Below are 18885 nucleotides of genomic sequence, written 5' to 3' on the forward strand. Positions count from 1 at the left end.
ATCACAAACTTAGTTTCCATGTTATTTTCAGCAATACCAGCAGCCACTGGTATTGAGTGTAAGAGTAAGATCATCTGAATACCTGATCTTAAGAGTAAGATCTTCTGAATACCTCCTTTTCCCCACTTTATACACTAAGTGTGGTCAAACAGAAGCAGGAAGTGAGTGAAGCAGCTTTTTGACCTATGAACCTTCAGGTTGAAGGAGAATTTCTCACATGCCACAAGTTTTCATCATTCTCAGACAGAGGGGAAATGTGTGGCTTTCCAGCTTCCCAAAAACAGTGACATTGTCCAGTCTTTCTCTGCTTATCAAACTCAAAACACCATTCCCCCACAGGGAGGTAATACAGGCATTGCCAGAAACCCCAAGAAAAAGCACTCTAAAACTGTGAACTGGCTTCATCCTTTTTTTGGTAAGAGTCAACACCTGGTGGGGGCAGTTTCCTGTTGATCCTTCAGGAGTTGTGGCCGTACCAGGTTTGTCACCTTGCTTTCCCTGCTTGCACACTGCCACCTAGCCCTGTCCCTGGTCCAGCCTGAGCTCCTTCCAGCACGCTGTGTTTTGGTGAACAGATGAAGTGCTTAGACATTCATAGACTGAGACGGCACAAATTCAGTTGGGTTCTCCTGTAGCTCTAAGCAGATTTCTGCCCTGTGAGCCATGACAGCCCCGGCTGGGGCTCTGAATGCTGATGGCAGGGCCTTTTATTATTAATCAGGAGTTCATGTGAATTAATTTTCAGAGGAGAGGAGGGAGGATGTTCACAATCAGGATTGGAATTTCACATCATAAATTCAATGAACTGAAACTGTCATGTGCCACACAGTCACTGCAACAGCACTGTTCCTAAGCTCCATCCTCCTCCTGCTGATCACAGGTTACAGGAGGAGATGTCCAGGGCAGTCCCACAGAAAATGCAGCTGGAGTCTGTTAATTAATAAAAGCTCATTTTTAGGATCACATGCTTGCAATAAGTGTATGTTAGCATCGCTTTGTTTCCACTGGCAAGATACTCTTTTGTAATTAGCAGCATTCAGAAGCTTGTATTTTCCTTTCTGTTCAAGTAATATGCTTGTTCTGTTCAAATATGCTTGTTTTCAGCCAAAGAAAAACTGTTAAAAAATCAAAATATTTTGTGGAAGCTGAAGTATCTAAACTGTGTAAAAAGCTCCCAGATTACATCCTCTTTGGGAGTGATCCATGAGTCCCTGGTGTAAAAGAAGTCCTGTTTCTAACTGATGGATATTAGCAGATGGCTGTTGCAGAGTATGGGATTGATTCAGCACAGGCAAGGGCCAAAAACATCTGCCTGCTTGTGAAGGACTTGTGAGAGGATTCCCACTGGGACAAAATTCTCCCATAGATTAAATTCTCACAGCTTCAACAATTTTGGTTTACTCCAACAAATGCTCAAAAACCCAAAAAAATAGCATACCAAAAGGAAGAATCTGGAAGAAATAGTTGTTTTATTTTATGTTATGGAACTGAAAGTATTGGCAGTGTTGTTTGGTATCCAGACATGTTCTTCCCAGTCTGGGAAATAACTTCTTTTCCAATATCGTGCAGGTTGATTGAAGTTTTAAAACCCATTTTAGAGTTGAGATGACCCAGACTGAGCCTTTTGTGAAGGGTACACAAGCACAATCTTGTCATTTTTATTAATTATTTAGTGTTACTGTGTAAATACATCCTGCCAAATCCAAAAGCTGCCTCACCTGGCTCCTGGACATAATTCACACTATCAATCCTTTGATTTAAATACCCATAAATTGAAACTGTCAGCCGGGTACATACAAAGAGTTAACTTCTTATGAAACAAAATCTACTGAAGCACCAAATAGGCTCATGCTAAGCTGCAAAGACACTCAGTTCAGTCTTTTCTTAGACAATAAAAACTTGGCTGGGGTTGTAGGGTGTTTAGATTTTATTTTTATGTGATATGGTAGTACTCCATCTAATTGTATCCCCCCCATTTTGTGCAAACCTGGAAGAAGTCAGTGAAAGGAGAAAGGAAACCAAGAATAAAAACGTAAAGTGTGGATAAGGCAACTTAGTCAAAGCAAAAGGATTTCAGAAAGGGCGGGAGAATATCCTGGGGTTTAGGTAGATGCACTGGGAAACTTCCAAAACATAACTGGCCTTCTCCCTAGAAGAAGAAAGCTCTTCATGTGCAGCATTCAGGCCAGCATACTGCTAACAGTTTGGATATGATAAACTTCAATTTAGAATTAAACAAAGAACCTAATGACAGTAATCATGTACAAGCTTCCATTTACTGTATCTAAATTGCCCAGAGTTCAACAGAATCGCTTGCACTCACTTATAAGAAGTAGCACAGACTAAAACAACCTGTTTTCCTTGTGTATGTCAGCAGGACTAATGGAATAAGAAATGGACTGTGGCTGTGAAGTCACCCCAGGCACGTCCTGGGAGTGTGGCTCACTTGCTGCCTTTCTGAAAATAGTATTTCTTTACCTTCTTACAAACCAGGAACTGCTCGAAGGCAGAGATGAGTTGCTTTTGCAATTTGTGCCGAGGTCTGTGGAGGTTGTAGCTAGATATTTTTGTTGGATAAATCCCAGTAAACAAACATGTTACCTGTGCGCAATGTTTAAGCCTTTGCCAAAGCTTTAATGAATGGCATCTGACAGGATGCTCACTTAGTCCCTGATCCTTGTGCTTTTGAGACAGCAAGTGCCAAACTGGTGCCAGCTTGCCAAGGAAAGGACAGGAGGAAAATATATTTGAAGAAGGGTCACATACTTCTGGATTTATAGGCTTTCTCCCATTAGAAAAGCTTCACCAAACATTTCAGAGCTCTGAAAGTGATTGACTTCCAAATCAAGTTTACCTGTGTAATTGTAACAACAACCCTTCCATTCACTGTTTCTGCTGTCACAGGGGGATGCAGCCATTCTGTAGATATCTGTCTTTTCTTAATTGCTGCTCACAGAACACTTGCCACAAGTTAGAGTGGCTCATTGCTACCCAGCCATTATAGCTGCAAACATCGTGCCTGGAAGTATAGTTTTATACTGTAGCACATCCATTCGGTTTGGCTTTGTTCTCCCCTTTCTCTGCTCAGGCTAATTGATGTGAAAATCATTCCCATCCATTTGTCTGCCGACTCAGTGTATGGGAGACAAATCCCTGTCCTGTGCTTTGTTTGTGAACACCCTGTGACTTGGAGCTGAGCAGAATTGATGTGCTGTTGGCTTGAGAAACTGCTGCAGGAGCTGGCCAAGCTGGCAGCAGTTAGCCAAGCAAGGCACAGAAGATTTAAGAGGCAGGGTTAGTGCACTGGGGCTATTTTTATGCTTTTTTTTTTTTTTTTAATACTTCAAAGGCAGGGGGGAAATGCATCCCCTCAAGTGAGCTCTGCAACAACAGTTGTGTTTGAATTACCAGGAGGGAGTACCTTGATTTTTGACTGCATCTAGCCAAAACCTCATTGCTGCAGTGCTTTCCTACATGAAATTATTCATGTTGCTTTGAGTCTCTCACTGCTTAATGAAATAGTCATGTGGGAATTGTTTTGGGAAAGCTCAATCTGTGGCCCTTAAGATTTCTGCCACATTATTTAAACACACAAACACGTGCTATATGCTGATGTAAAGCAACAGCTGGGCAGACTAAAGAGTTTTTCAGTGTGCAGAGGTGATATCCCTGCTAAACAAAGACTGGGACTGTATGTTCAATTTAAGCTTGACTTATCACTAAGGTTTATTTTAAGAAAGACATGGGAATACAAGTGGATTTTGTAGCTGTATAGCTGCCTAAGTATGTTAGCTAGAGCTGTTGACTGTTATTCTGATCTTCTACAAATAGTTGTGAATATTATCTAGTTTCCATAGAGCCATTAAGGTTGAAAAAGACCTCTTAGATCATCAAGTCCAGCCATTTTAAATACCAAATTTGTAGTAATGCTTTTTGTTATGCAATAAGTGGGTTGAGATTCTTGTGGAGGTGCTTTTCCTTCCACATCTCCTGGTGTGCTCTTGCACAGAAGGTCTCCAAAGCCCCTTGCACCCCGTGTCGAGGGCGTAGCATGCTGCAGACATTTCTTGGGTGGAACGTGTCAGCTGTTTAATAGTGCACAATTACAATGCAGAGCCATTTAAGGCACTAATTAGAAAATATTGTATCCATTTAGAGTTGTGGAGAAAATATATAGGTAAGCAGAGTGTAATTACCCAAAGTGGAATTGGCCCAAGACTTGAAATCCATACTCCTGCAAATAGCATAAGGAGATCTTTAATGGCTGTGGATGATCAGGCTTCAGGGTTTTGTCTTGTTCAGTAGGCACCATGTGTAGCAGAACCAGCCTGCCAGTGTCATGGGCAGGACCAGTTGCACAGTGCTCTGGTACCCCTGAGCTGTCACAACTAACTGTTGGTTTTCCTTTATTGGTCTCAGCCAAGTACAGCACCAATAAAATAAGATTCTCCTTGTCCAGAGACAAATGCAAACTAACATATTTTAGCCCCTAATCTGTACCATGAATTTTGATACAAAGGATAAAGTGCCTTTATTTTATCACACAATTGTACAATAAATACATTTGAATAATTGCAATATTATTCCTCTACACATATATCAAGACACTGAAATCATCTGTTGAAGTATTTCTTGCTGTTGTGCATATTTCAGATGTGCTTCTTCCTTTTGAAAACATCTATGGCTTGAAAAAAGTTGGTATTTGTCCAACTGAAATCCTAAGCCTTAAGTAATTACCAGTCCAGAGATGAGTTAAGGATGTGAATTAAAGATCTCTCCCTATTTACCAATTGTTTTAATTTGTACTTTTTCTCCCTTGTAGACTTTGATAGGGGTGTTGAGTGCAAGAATATGAATCATTGAATGGCCTGTGGATGTCATTAGTGCTTCCATAGAAAGTCACTGTCAGAAAATTCATTCTAATGCAAGGTTAATCAGTGTAACATTAAAATTACATGTTACAAATTAATTAGTCGCAGGGTCAAAAGTGTGAATTTCCCGATTTAAAAATTGTGCTCTACCTCTGCTGGCCTGCCCAGGAATATCCAGCAGAAGCAGTGTGAGCTTTAGTCACAGGTGTCTTCTGCCCCTCCTGCTTTCTGGCACCGTGGCCAGGAAATTTGGCTCACAGTTCCCATTAGCAGATAAATGAGTTGCTCACCTTGTTCCCCACTGCTTTGTCAAGAGATTTATAGCCAGGCATGGGCTAATTCAAATGATTTCTTTTGTGAGGGTCTGTGACTGTTTTCCTTGGCATATTGAAAAACACAGGTCAGTCTGATGGTGTCACAGCTTGAGGAAGGTGATTCCTGGTCATCTGCAGGGTGATTTCCAAGAAATCCCTTACAAGTGTGCTGTGTGCTGTCCTAAAGCAGGAGAAACTGATAGAACATTAAGGCTAATTTGCAAAGTGTACATAGAAGGTTTTCTTCTATGTTTGCCCTCTCAAACTACTTTGAGTTACCTTTTTCAGGGAGCCTAAGCTACCTCCCATGGCCTTTGGCATTGCAGGAAGAGCTGAACTTCCATTACATCCATCCCGTGGTGGCAGATACCTGTAGAAAGGGGATGGGAAGCAAACTCTGAAGGTTTGGGAGGTGCTGGAGGTATGGATGCAGCAGCCTGCCCAAAACAGTACAGTCAGGGATGCCTGCCCAGGCAATCCAGTTTTAATCTTCTCTTCCAGCAGAGGCAGGACCCATGGCTCTAGTGCTTCAGACCTGCCAGAGGAATGAGCTTTTGGGGATTTGGCATCCAGGTGACTTAGGCAGCACTGAATATCCTGCCCTTGCTGTGTAAGTCATTGCTCCCAGAAAAGTCAGAAGTGACAAAATCCTGAATCTATACAGGAAAACAAATAATGTGCTGGCTCCTGCGTTTCATACTTCGCTGCTTTTCCCCTCTAAATTTTAGCTGGCTTGTGGGTGTGGTGCTAAATTAATGAAAAATTGAACAATGTGTCACTTTTGAGATTTCTCGGATTGTTGTGGAAGTCCAAATCACCAGTAATCGTAAGTGACATACTAGTATTATTTTGTATTTTTTTTAAGTCTGTGTTAATTTTGGTATTGGTCCTTGTTACTCAATGGCAAGACTGATTTCCCATGGGATTTTTTTTTTGTTTGGCTTTGTTAATTTTCTCCTGGCTGTTTCAGGGCCGGGCTCTGCTCCACTGGGCATGTGACAGAGGACACAAGGAGCTGGTTTCAGTTCTGCTGCAGAATGCTGCTGACGTGAACATCCAGGTAAGAGGGACCACAGAGGTAAATTGGATTGATGTGTTACACAGCCTCCTGACCAAATGTTTCCATGAAACTGAATTCTTCCCAAACTCCATAGCAAGTTCTCTCAGGGTATTATCACAGAAAAGCTGCTCCATTCTGGTGAGACCCCACCTGCAGTGCTGTATCCAGCTCTGGGGCCCCAGCACAGGAAGGACATGGACCCGTTGGAGCAAGTCCAGAGGAGGCCACAAAGTCGATTAGAGGGATGGAGCACCTCTTCTATGAGGCTGAGAGAATTGGGATTGTTCAGCTTGGAAAAGGGAAGGCTTCAGGGCAACCTAATTGCAGCATTCCAGTACCTACAAGTAAGACAGAGAGAGACTGTTTGCAAGATGATGGAGTGACAGGACAAGGGGAAACTACTTAAACTGAAAGAGATTAGGTTTAGATAAGATATTAGGAAAAGAAAATTCTTCCCTGTGAGGGTGGGGAGGCCCTAGCACAGGTTGTCCAGAGAAGCTGTAACTTCCCCATCCCTGGAAGTGTTCAAGGCCAGTTTGGACAGAGCTTGGAGAAGCCTGATCTAGTGGAAGGTGTTGCTGCCCATAGCAGGGGTTTGGAACTACATCTCTAATGTCCTTTTCAACCCAAACCATTCTGGGATTCTCTTATAAGAACATCCAAAAAAGGTAACCTGAGAAAAATGACAGGATTTTGAGCCGCTGAGGTTTGCAGCCCACATGTCTGAGCTTAGCTAGCACCAGTTTTAGGGTATCTGAATAGGCCAGGTTTTGACCTAAACTGGTTCAGCAACTACTTTGCTAATAGTTTCTTCCAGCCAACCAGTCTGCCTGTGCTCCTGAGTCAACACTCCCAGTTCTGTCCGCTTATTGTAATTAAGGGCTGGCCTGTGTAAGTGTGATTGTATTCAGAAATAATTGTCCAAAATATTTCTGTCAGATTATGATTGACTATCATGGTACTTTTTAGCTCCTCTCTCCTCCCCGGTTTGGACATAGACACCTTTGCTGATGAATCTTTGAGTCTTCAATAAATGCTTGGGTGATTTGTAAGAGGTGGATGTGAAGCAGAGCTGCAATCTGAAGGCTTGTGGGCAGAGCTGTAGTGTTCACAAGCTACAGGTAGCTGTGTTGGTATTTACACACACATCCAATTGTTGTAAAAAAGTCTGTCTTGCCCTTTCCTGGGCAGAATTTCTGGTGGGATGGGTATGAGGAAGCACAGCTCTGCAATGTCTGGTGTATGTTTGTGCTTAGGTCTCCAGGGTTTCAGTTGTAATGGATTTAATAGGAGTTTTTCCTTACACAGAAGAGGAGTAGAGTGAAGCCAGTGCAAATGGGGGGGGCTTTGCACATCCTGCCCATCTCCTTTCAGTCAGATTTAGTGAGTGCTGTGCTGGATACAGACAGGAACAGCTTGGCATTGAAATTGGGAAGGAGTGAAATCAGGCTCCTGCCCATTCCCTTCGCCCTGGCAGCCTGGGAGATGGTTCTGGGTTCTCTCTGAAACATCTCTTCTCTTTAACACTTGTCTCATTCCATTGGAGGTAAAGTCTGACTCTTAGAAGAAAAAGCAAAAGAGAGAATCATTGGAATTTTTTTCCCCTATTAATTTTCTGTTAACTTCTTCTCTTTTCTTTTTGATTCATTGCACATTTTCTAACCAGATTATTTTTGGCCAGTAACAAAAGGTTAATAATAGTCATAAAAAGAAAAATCAATCTTTGATATGTTTTTCCCCACCAAGGTAATAAAGGAGAATTTTTTATAAAGGTCTCTACTTGCACATAGGTGTGTTCCCAGAGAAAGCAGACACATTTTTATTCTCAGCCATATATAAATTGCAATAACATTTCAAGACTTTGTGACTGAATGTTTATTTCTCTCTTTTTTTTTTTTCTTTTTTTTTTCAATTTTGACCTTTACCCTGGAAGAATTCACATCCAAAGCAAAAGCAGGAGAAATTTTTAGAGCAACCAGAAGAAAAAGGAAGAGGGAGAAACTCTGGCTTCCTAACAGGCCATAAACACCAGTACCTGCTATAGCACATTACCAAAGGATTACCAAAGGCACTATCAGTTAATGTGTGGGCTGTAAAGAACAGTGGACTCAGTGTGAGGGGATATCTGGTGAATGGGTGATGCTGTTTTTTCAGAGTGATGTGCTCCCAGCAGAGGTTTCCTTCACATCTCTGTCCAAGCAGCCTCCACAATCCCACCTGTCTCTCCAGGTCTTCAGGAATTCTTCTGTCTAGTTCAGTTTTGCAGCAGCACCTTCATTCAGGCAGCAGGAGAGATAAAGAATAAATTAGGGATTATGAGGGTTATGAGCAGGTAGTGAGGGAGAGGAATGCTACAGACCAATTTTTTTTTAATTGCCTGTGTTTTAGTATGCTTCTAAAAAGTTAGTCAAACAGCATGACAGATTTATGCTCTCTTCCATTACCTTTTTAATAAATGCTCTTCCATTTTGTAGTGTGCTAAAGGATTTAGCTGCCCTAAGCAGGCAGTGACAGTGGTGCTCTGCTGGGTGACCTGGAGCAAGTCTTACTGCTCACTGTGCCTGCAGATGTGCCTTAATACATTTTTGCTGCCTTATTTTAGTTACCTTTATACTGTCTGTTGTCAAAGTACTGCAGTGTCTGGATCAAAAGGGTCTGCAAGAGTCAACCTATTGCTCTTTGCTGATAAACAGCTTTGGGAGCAGGAAGAGAGGTCTCCTGGCTCTGCTCATTCTTGTAGCATGCTCAAACCCAGTTTAATTCTGGGAATAACCCCATGCCCCTGGACTGCAGTGATCCAGTGCCTGTGCTTTTTGTTTCAACAGTGATGCTGCAGTTTCCACAGGGTGGTCACTGAAAAGCTGCAGCTTCTCTGCTCGTTCATAATTAGCTCTAATAGCACATTTGAAGAGGTGCTAAAGCAATTGCCCTGGGCAAGGGGATACAGAAAGGCAACAGGCTGCTCTGCTTTGTTGAGAAGGGGCATTTGTGTAATTGAATTACCTAAATCTCCAGTGCCAGGGGCCATGTCAAAGTGGGTGGTGGGATGGTGTTTTGGAGCTCTGCTGGAAATACCCAGAGTTTGGGGCTCAGTCTGAGAACAGCCTCCTTCACTGGAGCTGTTTGCCTAAACCAGCAACATAACAGTTGATAACATCATGTTAGCGTAAAAGATTCTAAGAATAAGACAGTGGTAACATAAGAGTTATGAAGGGGCTCAGCAACACGATTATAATATCCATTTCTAGCTTTAAAACATAAGAAGACACGCATTTTCCTTGCAGAGGATGAGCAACAAAGGCAAACCCCTTTCCTCTATGGGGAGGGCACCTCCTGGATGTGAGGTGCTGCTCAAGCAGCTTTCAGAGGAGCTCCTTTAGTGTATTTGGGGGACATAAACCATAGACTTTCCTCCTGGACTTCCTGTGGCTGCATTTTGTTTCATTTGTGGGTACTCTGTACTCCAACATAATAATCCATGTGTTCATGGCATCACCTTGGGAGTATATGGGGAACTATCTGGGAGTGGTGCTCAGCAGCTCAGCTTACTCTGGTAAACTTTGCAAGCCTATCTGGCCATGTGAGGAAATCTTAACATAAATATTGTGAATTGTAAAGGGAACTGTATCACTTGACACACAGGATAATTAAGGGCTGTGTACACATCTATGAGGTAGAGCAGCTGAGTTTAAACCATATTTAAATATTTTATGATTTTTAAACTGCATTATTGTGCAATTATCAGTGTTATGATAATTATGTTCTGTGCTGAATTTTTTTTGTAATTCTGACTAAAAGGATGAAAAAAGCTGTAACTGATCTTCAGTTTTTATTTCTTGACTTTTCATTTCCCTGGTGAAGTGCAGATCAGTGCACTAAGACTTTAAACCACTGGTCAGCAAGTTCTCAGTAGTCACTCGTGGAGGTGTTTGAAGAGGAAACTTGAGACCAAAGCTGAGAATCATCAGGTTAAAAAATCTGTTGCTAGTTTATGTGGGGTTTATTTTATTCATTCCTATATAGTAGTAATTTATAGGAAAAACATCTGGTGTCTGTGTTGTCTGCAGAGAGCATTGGTTGATTTTTGGTACCAATGTTGGATTTGGTACCTTGTACCAATGATTTGTGTCTTGTACCAATTCATGTAAGGCTGCTCAGTCATATTTATGCATGTTATGTCAGCATATTTTGTGTTAGATTGGGTTGGTTTTTTTTTTTTTCTTTTTTTTTTTTTTAGGGACTTAAAGTAACATGGTTGCCTCCCCAGACTGTCTTTCTCCCAGTTCCCAACTTCCCTCCTCAATTTGCATCCTAACACTGGTGATCAGAGTGTTTCTGGAGACATGGAACATGGAGCAGCCATCCCCTTGTAATACCTTCACTGACTGGGGATAAAAAAAAAAGAAAAAACCTTTTCAAATGAAGACAATACAAACATAATAAATGGCAGGGAGGGTTCATCTCCCTCATGACTCAATCCTTTTCAAACAACATTATTATTGACTGACCTATTGGTTGCCAAAAAGGAAAATCAATTGTACTAGAAGTAGTTGCTGGGCCACAGATCACAGTACTAACCCAGCAGAGACAGGTTGATTTTTATCAACTATCCAAAGACTAATTTCCACCATTAGCTAAAAATTAAGTAAAAATTATGGATATGTCGAAGATTGCTAAGATTGGTGGCCTGCTGGTTTTGTGTGTTTGTGTGTGTTTTCTGTTTTCCTGCCTGACTCTTAAAAGGCTTCTGTCTGTATAGGGTAAAAAGAAGCAAGGAATAGTCAGGCCTGCTTGCATGCCTGCTTTTTTTTCTTTTCATCCTTCTTCATTTGGATTTCACAGCAAGGGTCTTGTGTTGGAGGCATGTAGATATTTAAAAATTAAGCTGGTTTCAGCAAATGTGCATCCCTTCCCTGCCTCCTGCACCAAGCATTAGCCATGCCCTCATGATCCTGTGCCTGTAGGGAGATGGAGAAGTTGATGTGGATGTTTTGACTGTTATGACCAAGGACCAGGCTCCATCTACACATCTTTCCCCCTCCCCAGTGAGATGGGGGATGCAAACACACTTGTAGGTAGGGTGCCAGCTGCCAAAGTCCTCTGCTGTTATGACCATTCTCTAAACCTGGCTGAGATTAAATAGGAACACAACAGCCTCATGCCCTTGCAGTTAATGTCCCTAGGATCAATTTCTCCCTAAATATACTAAAAGCCTGGCTCATAAAGCCAGAAGGGGTCCTGTCCTGGACCTGATACTGCAGCAGAGGCTTTGGCACAAGTATGCTCACAGCAAGCAGAGGATGTCACAGGTACTGCTGTGGGAGGGAGCTACAGTGGCAAACACATGGGGACACTAAACAGAGATGAAAAGCAAAGCAATGAGAGCAGATTTATTAAACACAGTAGTGTCCTTCTTACCTTAACCACCCGCCATCCCAGTCTCAGTATTTCCACGGTCAGGTTTGTTAAGCAGATCTCTGAAGACTCTGCAGCCACGTACCCCTTCAGTTTTGACACTGCTGCCAGTGGGTGTGAAAGCCATTAGCCAAAAGAAAGGAGAGATCTGCTTAGTGACAGAGGGTAGCTTTCTACATTAAAGCATTGACATGGTGCCAGTCACACAGTTATTACAGGTGGCACAGCTCCATGTCTCTCCTGCGGGTCTCTCTGTGGAATGTAGATTGGCAGCAGGTTGAATGTTAAATGGTCACCACTCAGCAGATGCTGTTTTTACCTACTGGGAGAAAAGTCCCTTTCAGCAGAAACATTTGCAAAATATTTGCACTCTGAATATATGCTGGGAAAGGCAGAGATTTATCCCTGGTTTGCTCCTTAGCTTCTGAAGCCACCTCAGGCCTCATCAACACCAACCATCAGTTGTACAGCTGATGAGATGTTTCCTTCTGCTTGTCCAGGCTGGGCTTTTTAGCATTGTTTCTTCCTATCTTCCAGCTTGACATATCCAGTCTTTGTTTCTTCTGCTCCCTGTAGACAGATGAATCATTGTTTCATGGCTGGTGCAGCAGAGCAGTTGGCACCCTTGCACAGGCAGCCCATGTGCAGCACTGCCTGCAAAGCAGCTCACCAGCCAGGAGCTGCTGCAGGCTCCTGCGTCCTGCAAAACCAGTGTTTGAAAAGTGAAATCCGAGAGCTGGCCCTGAAAAAAACTCGCAGTGGTCTTTGCTGCTTCGCCCTCAAAGTCTGCTTTTGGGGTAATCAAAAGGCAGGGTTTAAAAAGCCAGGACTGAGGACAGTGGCACATTTTAGTGGCTCGTGGGCCTTGTGGGCTGTGCTGTGCAGAGGGAGGCATTTCCATGGCCAGTGCTGGGCCAGGAATGCAGTCTGGCAGAAGGCACACAGTTTTAGCTCAGGGAGCCTTGTGCTTGATTCCATGCCTGGCACCACAGCTCTGTTGTGGTACACTCCCTGTCAATGCTCACAGTAGACAGAAGCCAGCAGCAGCAGTGAGCTTTGAGATCAGTGCAGGTGAAACAGGTATCTTACTCCCCACTGTGTTCATTTGTCCCTGCAGAGGCAGGAAGGAGCCTTACCTTGAATGCCTCCCTTCGAGGACATGGTCTGGCCCCATGGCCCTTGGTCCTAGGGTCATCTTTGAAATCAGCATGTGTTAAAACACCTGTAATTCCTGAGGTCATTGTTGGAAATGCTTTAGCCCCTCATTAAGGTGTTTGTTAACAGCACAAACAGGATACCACTGGCAGCCAAGCTGGTTCTTCAGGTGAAGCATCACCCCAGGAATGGTCTCTAATCACCCCAGGAATGGTCTCTAATCACCCCAGGAATGGTCTCCAGCCTTGCTTCATTTCCTATGGCTTTGGTGTCACTCCTCCCTGCCAGAGAAACCACCAAGCCATCAGCTACCCTTTGCTCAGGAGAGATAGTTCCTAGAACATCTTCTTTTACCATCAGCCTCTTGTAAAAGCTTTCCCTGTTTTGAAGAAGTTTTGCCACTCACCTTCACCCTGAGGACTTCTGAATTTGAAAAAAGTCTCAAGGCTTTACTTTCAAATGGAATTTTGTATTCATCTGTTGTCGGCAGTTGTTTCTTCTGATTTGCTCTAAAAATCAAAACCAGCAAACCCATACAGAACAAAAAAAAAATAACAGCAAAAAACCCCATTTCTAGGTAAAGCATTGGGGCATCTCAAATTTGCAGTATTCAGCACAAAGTACTTTTAAGTTTTGCTAAATAAGATTGTTCTAATGCTTTAGATATTGGGTCAGTAACTCTTTACGCTTATTTGGGTTAGACTTTAAGTAAGATTTTTCATTATTATAGCTCCATGGATTGTGTCAGAACAGCACTGAAAATGGCAAAGCTAATTTAGTAGGTTCCTGTTTCTCAGCTTGTACATGTTACTTTTGCATCCATGTCAGTATTTGCATCCAGTGTCAGTGCAGGAGACTTTTCTAGCTCAAAGTCATGTCTCTGGTGGCAGGGAAGAGTGAATGTTTAGGAGACAGAGTAGAGTAAGCAAACAGTGATAATTTCATATATTTTCTCAGAATCCAGGGCTTGGAGGCTTCCTGAACCACTATTACTATTTTTGCACTTCGGGATTTTTCTTTAATAAATTTCTTTCATCCCTGTTTGTATTCTCAAACTTTATGCTAGTGGGAGTCCTGTAGTTTAACTGTGCATTTGCTTTGCACTTGCATGATCATTTCATATGAGAGCCTGTTTTTCTTGTGTAATGAGAAACAGTAATTGTTCCCCCAGTTACCTTCTCTGTCCAGCTTTTGACTTTATTGGCCTCCTTGATTCCCCTTGATCACTTCTTTTTCGGACTGAGGAGTTGTATCTGTTTAATCCTACCCCATTTGGAAGCTGCTCTGTTACTTTGCCACTTGTCATTCTTTGGGTCATTTCTAGTTCTTCCTTATTGCTCTCAGATGAAGGGAGCAGCACTTCTCCCAGTGCCCAAGCTGTAAGTGCAATATGAAATGTAATGAAGCAATATAGTGATGTTTTCTTATTTCCTTTTTTTTTTCCCCAATGCCTCCTTGTTGTTTGTTTTTTATTAACTACTGTTGAATACTGAGCTGGTGTTATAGAGCTGTCTGTAATAACTCATGATCTGTCTCCAGACTGGTAGTAATAGCTAGTTCAGGGCCCATTGCTCTGGATTTAGACTGAAGATTGTTTTTCCACATGTGCATTACTTGGTGTTTTTTTAGAGTTGAATTTCATCTGCAGGCTTTTCACCCTGTCACATTTAGATCCTTTTGTAGCATTGTACAGGCAGCTTTTGGTTTAAAGGACTTGGGTAATTCACTCCCAGCCTGCTTTCCCTGTTCACTTCTGTGGGCTGAACAACCCAGGCCCTTGCACAGATCCCTCAGAGGCTCCAGTTCTCACCAACAATTGTGCAAGCTGGTTGTTTACTCCTATTCAATCTCTAATTTTGTAATCACTTCTCAAGCAAAGACCTTCCCTCTTGTTCTATGATAGCATCATTTAATAGTCTTTGGTGAGAGGGTGTGTCCAGAGGCTTTTGGAAATCCATGTGAACAGGCATCCCCACTCATGTGGGACAGCAGAAGTCTTGGTGAGTAGCAAAGGCTGGTGCCATCCTCTCTCTGCCTGTCACAGAAATCCTACCCAGTTGCTCCCTTTTCTAATAAAACAGGTAAATCCGATCTTGGGGTAATCTTCTAGTTTATCTAACACACCAATGGACTGTCCCACCTTAGACATTCCGTGTTGCAATGAGTTTTCCCTCCTCTTTGAACAATGCTCAGCTTGGCTGGAATAGAAGTTTGTTATAAAGCAAAGGCCTGAGCTTCCACGAAGGTGTGTTGAGGCTGTGTGTGGTGTTCATTCTCAGGCTAGGAGGTGCCTGTCTGCAGGCTGGGTACCAGCATTGGAAGAACTGTTGAACTTCCATCATCTAAATCCGTTTCTGCTGTTCCAGCCAATTAAACATTAAAATGAGCATGACAAATAAGTGTTTGTTTATGGGTCAGTGACTCTGGAGTGGGGCCGTGACATGGCTGCCCAAGACAATCCATTTCAGGGCAGGCCTGGGCAGCCTGACATCCTTGGGTGTGTAATTGCTCTTATAGGGAAAGGGAAGTAATAAGGATAATGCAGCTATCAGGCCCCAGCTCACTAGTTCAGAAACTTCCCCTTGCCAATCAAATTCCTTTGGTATTTAACCAGTTGTAGGCTTGTTCCAAAGGCATTATTGTGCTGTCAGAAAATATCCTGATGGATATATGCATTCTCTCCAGTGTTGGATGTTACCTTCTTGGGTTTGTCCACCAGCCAGCCCTCAGTGCACACTTTATGGCAACAGACAGGCCTGTCTTGTCCCTCTCCCTCACCTCCCCCTCCCCTATTTTTTTTTTTTTTGAGCACTATCAGATTATTAAATGCTTAATGACTATTCCGTTCCTGCTAACTATACTTTTGATGAGCTGCAGTGATAAAACTTTGTAACAGCGAAGCGTGTGTTTGGTTCCTCTATAGGAAGGGCACATTTGGGGAGCTGAAGTAATGGGGGATAAAACTCAATTAATGAATAGAAATAAAAATAAGTAAATGAGGTAATCAAACTCGGAGAAATTAGTATTGGCAGGTCTTGAATGATGCTCTTGGATGAACAATCTTTCAAAATCCTTCCTTGTATGCCGCTGCTGTCTCTTTATTTATTATTAAAATAACATGATCCATGAGGCGCTCGGGGTGACTCCCAGCCTAGCTAATTCTAATTAATCCAGTCAGGGAGAGCAGCAGGGTAAGTGGAGCAGTCTATCGGATTGAAATTCATAACTTAATTGAGGTCAAAGTCCTGGGTTGGGAGAACAAAAGTCTTTCTCTGGGACCAGGCAGATCAATAGCAATAAATATCTGGCTTGGATGCAAGTAGCTTATAGTGACGGATTATCTGACACTGGCCAGAGGTCTTGGTCTTGTTCAGGGCAAAGTCCTATGGCATGTACAGTGGAGGGTGACTTTTGCCAGTGTTCCCTCCAAAACCCCAAACAACTCTTGAAGGACTCGTGGGACCCTCAGGAGAAGGATGTCCATGCAGAAGTCCACATGAGTCATGCTGAAATTTGATTTCTCAAGGTACAGGTGTCTCATCAGTAGCACAAGGGCAAGTGTCACATTAGTGCTGATGGAGGCTGGAAGAAGTTGCTCAGGCTTACAGGAACTTGGAGCTAAATCACAGCTTGTTCAGAAAAAGACCTTTAGGATCAGGGGAAGCTGAACCATGGATGGATGGGATCTATGCCAAGTCTGTATTTATAGCGCGTTCACATAGGAGGACAGAGGAAGGTTGGAAGAGGGAAGTGTAAATAATCATTAAGTTGGGTTTGTAGTGTGAGAGAAAACAGCAGAGGCAGATGTGGTGTTGCCTGTTCTTCAGAAGAGCATCCATTGTCTGCTGTGACCTCCAAAGTGTTCTGTTCCAAGGGGTTTGCATGTGCTAAGGATGGCTGGTTTCCCAAGCCCTCGCCCAAGCATGAGTTTGGGTGTTACCTGAACTCCTAAACCAGAGAGGAGGCCTGAGGTCCTGCCCAGGACCTGTGGCCTTGCACTGGGCACACAGCTTTCCCTGGGAGTGGGCACTGAAATACTCATCAATACCAGCAGCTGAAGAAGCTTCTCTGAACTTTGAATCAAGCAGGTCCTTCGGCTGGACTTCAGAATTAAAATGCAGTATTCACCTAGGCATTATTAATGCGACATTTATGCAGATTGGAGTGTTCTGCTCGTATCCTCTTTGCAGAGGACAAATCCTGCTGTGGTCAGCACTCGATACATCCCAGATGGATGTTGTTCTGCCAATGCACTTCAACACAGCTTGGAAGAGAGATGGAAACCGCAGCTTGGACCCAGCCAGGGGCTTGGTTTGACACACCTGCTTCTCCCATTAACACTGCATGAGGCTAAAGCATCTCTTCTTGTCCTGCTTGTCAGAAATGTTCAGAAGATCTCTTTGGCTCCACAGGTCAGGTTTCCAGGTGTAGGGCAAAAGCTTTGGCTGGTCAGTTGTCAGGTTTTAATGTGATGAGCAACTGTTGGTTTTTCTGGCTGTATAAATGGTACTTCTGTACCCTCACACCCTTTTGAAACTGTCTCTGGCAAACACCCCTTGTTTTCCACTGCAGGGCATTTGCTTTGTGTGGACAGAATGCAGTGAACAAGGCAGCTGAGATATATATATATATACACATACACTTGCTTTTACTATATACTACTGTTATTATCTACTACTTGCTATTCTACTATATATTACTTTTCTCATTCATGTCCCATCCATGGCACAACCTCCTCCTTCCAAGCTGGTGGTTTCACTCTCCAGGTTCTTGGATTGTTTGTGTGTTCCTGCTTCATTCCTGCCCAGCCTGTACAAGAACAAAAAGTTCCTGAGGCTGTTAAACACTGCAAGTAAAACTGCACTGGCAACTCATCAAGGGGAAAAGGGGATGAGTGATTTATTTTGCTGTATATAAAAACTAACAGAAAAATCCAGGTACTGAACAATTCATGACTTAACAGCAAGATCTCGTGAGCAATGCATCTTGAATATACAGAACTTTGAAACTGCACTTTAGTTTGAGTCATGGCTCTGCAAAGGTTTAGGAGGAAAATAATTTAGAATATGAACAATACCATTTTTTCCTCTTTATGGAGCCACACCTGTGATGCAGGTGAGAGAATTTGCTTTTTTCATTTGAGAGAAATGACAAGATCTGTCCATTCAGAGCTGGGTTTCCACAATTATATATGTTAGTAAAAAACATAGCAGTAGATGCCCAGATCTGTAGAATATCTGTGGATGCAGTGAAGAAATTCTGTTTATGGCTCTTTTCAGAGTCAAGTTTAGGTTTCTAATTCTCCAGTTTTGCTACAGAATCCCAGCGTGACCTTGAACAATTCACTTGATTTCTTTCTGCCATGGTTTCCCATTTGGGAAATGGTGGGGCAAATAATCGTTTTTTATCTCATGGATATAACGAGATTATAAAAATATGGTACTTTTAAGAACCTTAGAAAACTGATGAAATGAAATTAAACAGATCCTGCAGTCCGGATAAAATGAGATGAAACAAGCATGAAACTATTAGTGAAAGAAATGTTTCTTTATCTTCTGCAAATAAAAATGCAAAGTGATTAAGTGGGTCTTTTCTAGCTATTAGCAATAGCAGCTCTAGCCAGCTGACTTCTGCCACCCTTGTAAATTAATTTGTGGGGTACAGTCCTGGATTTAGTATCCTCACAATAAATACCCTTAAATTTTTTGTCACTTTCTGTGATGCACAATGTTACTGCCACGATAGTACTGCAATTAACTTGCCCTGCAGATAAAAAGTGGCTGCTTTAAATGAGATGCTCTAACACAATGGTTTGCAAATTTATTTTAATTGATTTTTTTTCCCTCCCTGTGATATTTCCTGCCTTTACTGTATATCCAGCAGTATTTTTGTGAGGTAGGGGAAAAGAATGGGAATGAAGTTAAAGGTTTTTCTTGTCCAGGATTGGGTTGGAGGTCTGGTGGAGCAAACCCCACATGTCCCTGTTGCTGGCAGCAAGGCTGAGCACGGTTGGTGATGAGCTTTGTGTGGGTGTGGGGTGCTGGAAGAGGAGGAAAGCCCCAGCTCAGAC

The 18885-nt window shown here is 42.6% G+C and overlaps 1 protein-coding gene across 1 annotated transcript in view; it reads left to right on the forward strand.

The window, feature by feature from the left end:
* The window catches only part of ACBD6 (acyl-CoA binding domain containing 6), an 80695-nt gene that overhangs the window by 35165 nt on the left and 26645 nt on the right, over window positions 1–18885 (forward strand). Inside the window, exon 6 of the mRNA XM_068199391.1 lies at window positions 6156–6245. Coding sequence (XP_068055492.1) covers window positions 6156–6245 — 90 coding nt within the window. The remainder of the gene's footprint in view (window positions 1–6155; window positions 6246–18885) is intronic.

The sequence above is a fragment of the Anomalospiza imberbis genome, chromosome 9 (genome assembly GCF_031753505.1).
Source record: "Anomalospiza imberbis isolate Cuckoo-Finch-1a 21T00152 chromosome 9, ASM3175350v1, whole genome shotgun sequence".
Classification (NCBI taxonomy): domain Eukaryota; kingdom Metazoa; phylum Chordata; class Aves; order Passeriformes; family Viduidae; genus Anomalospiza; species Anomalospiza imberbis.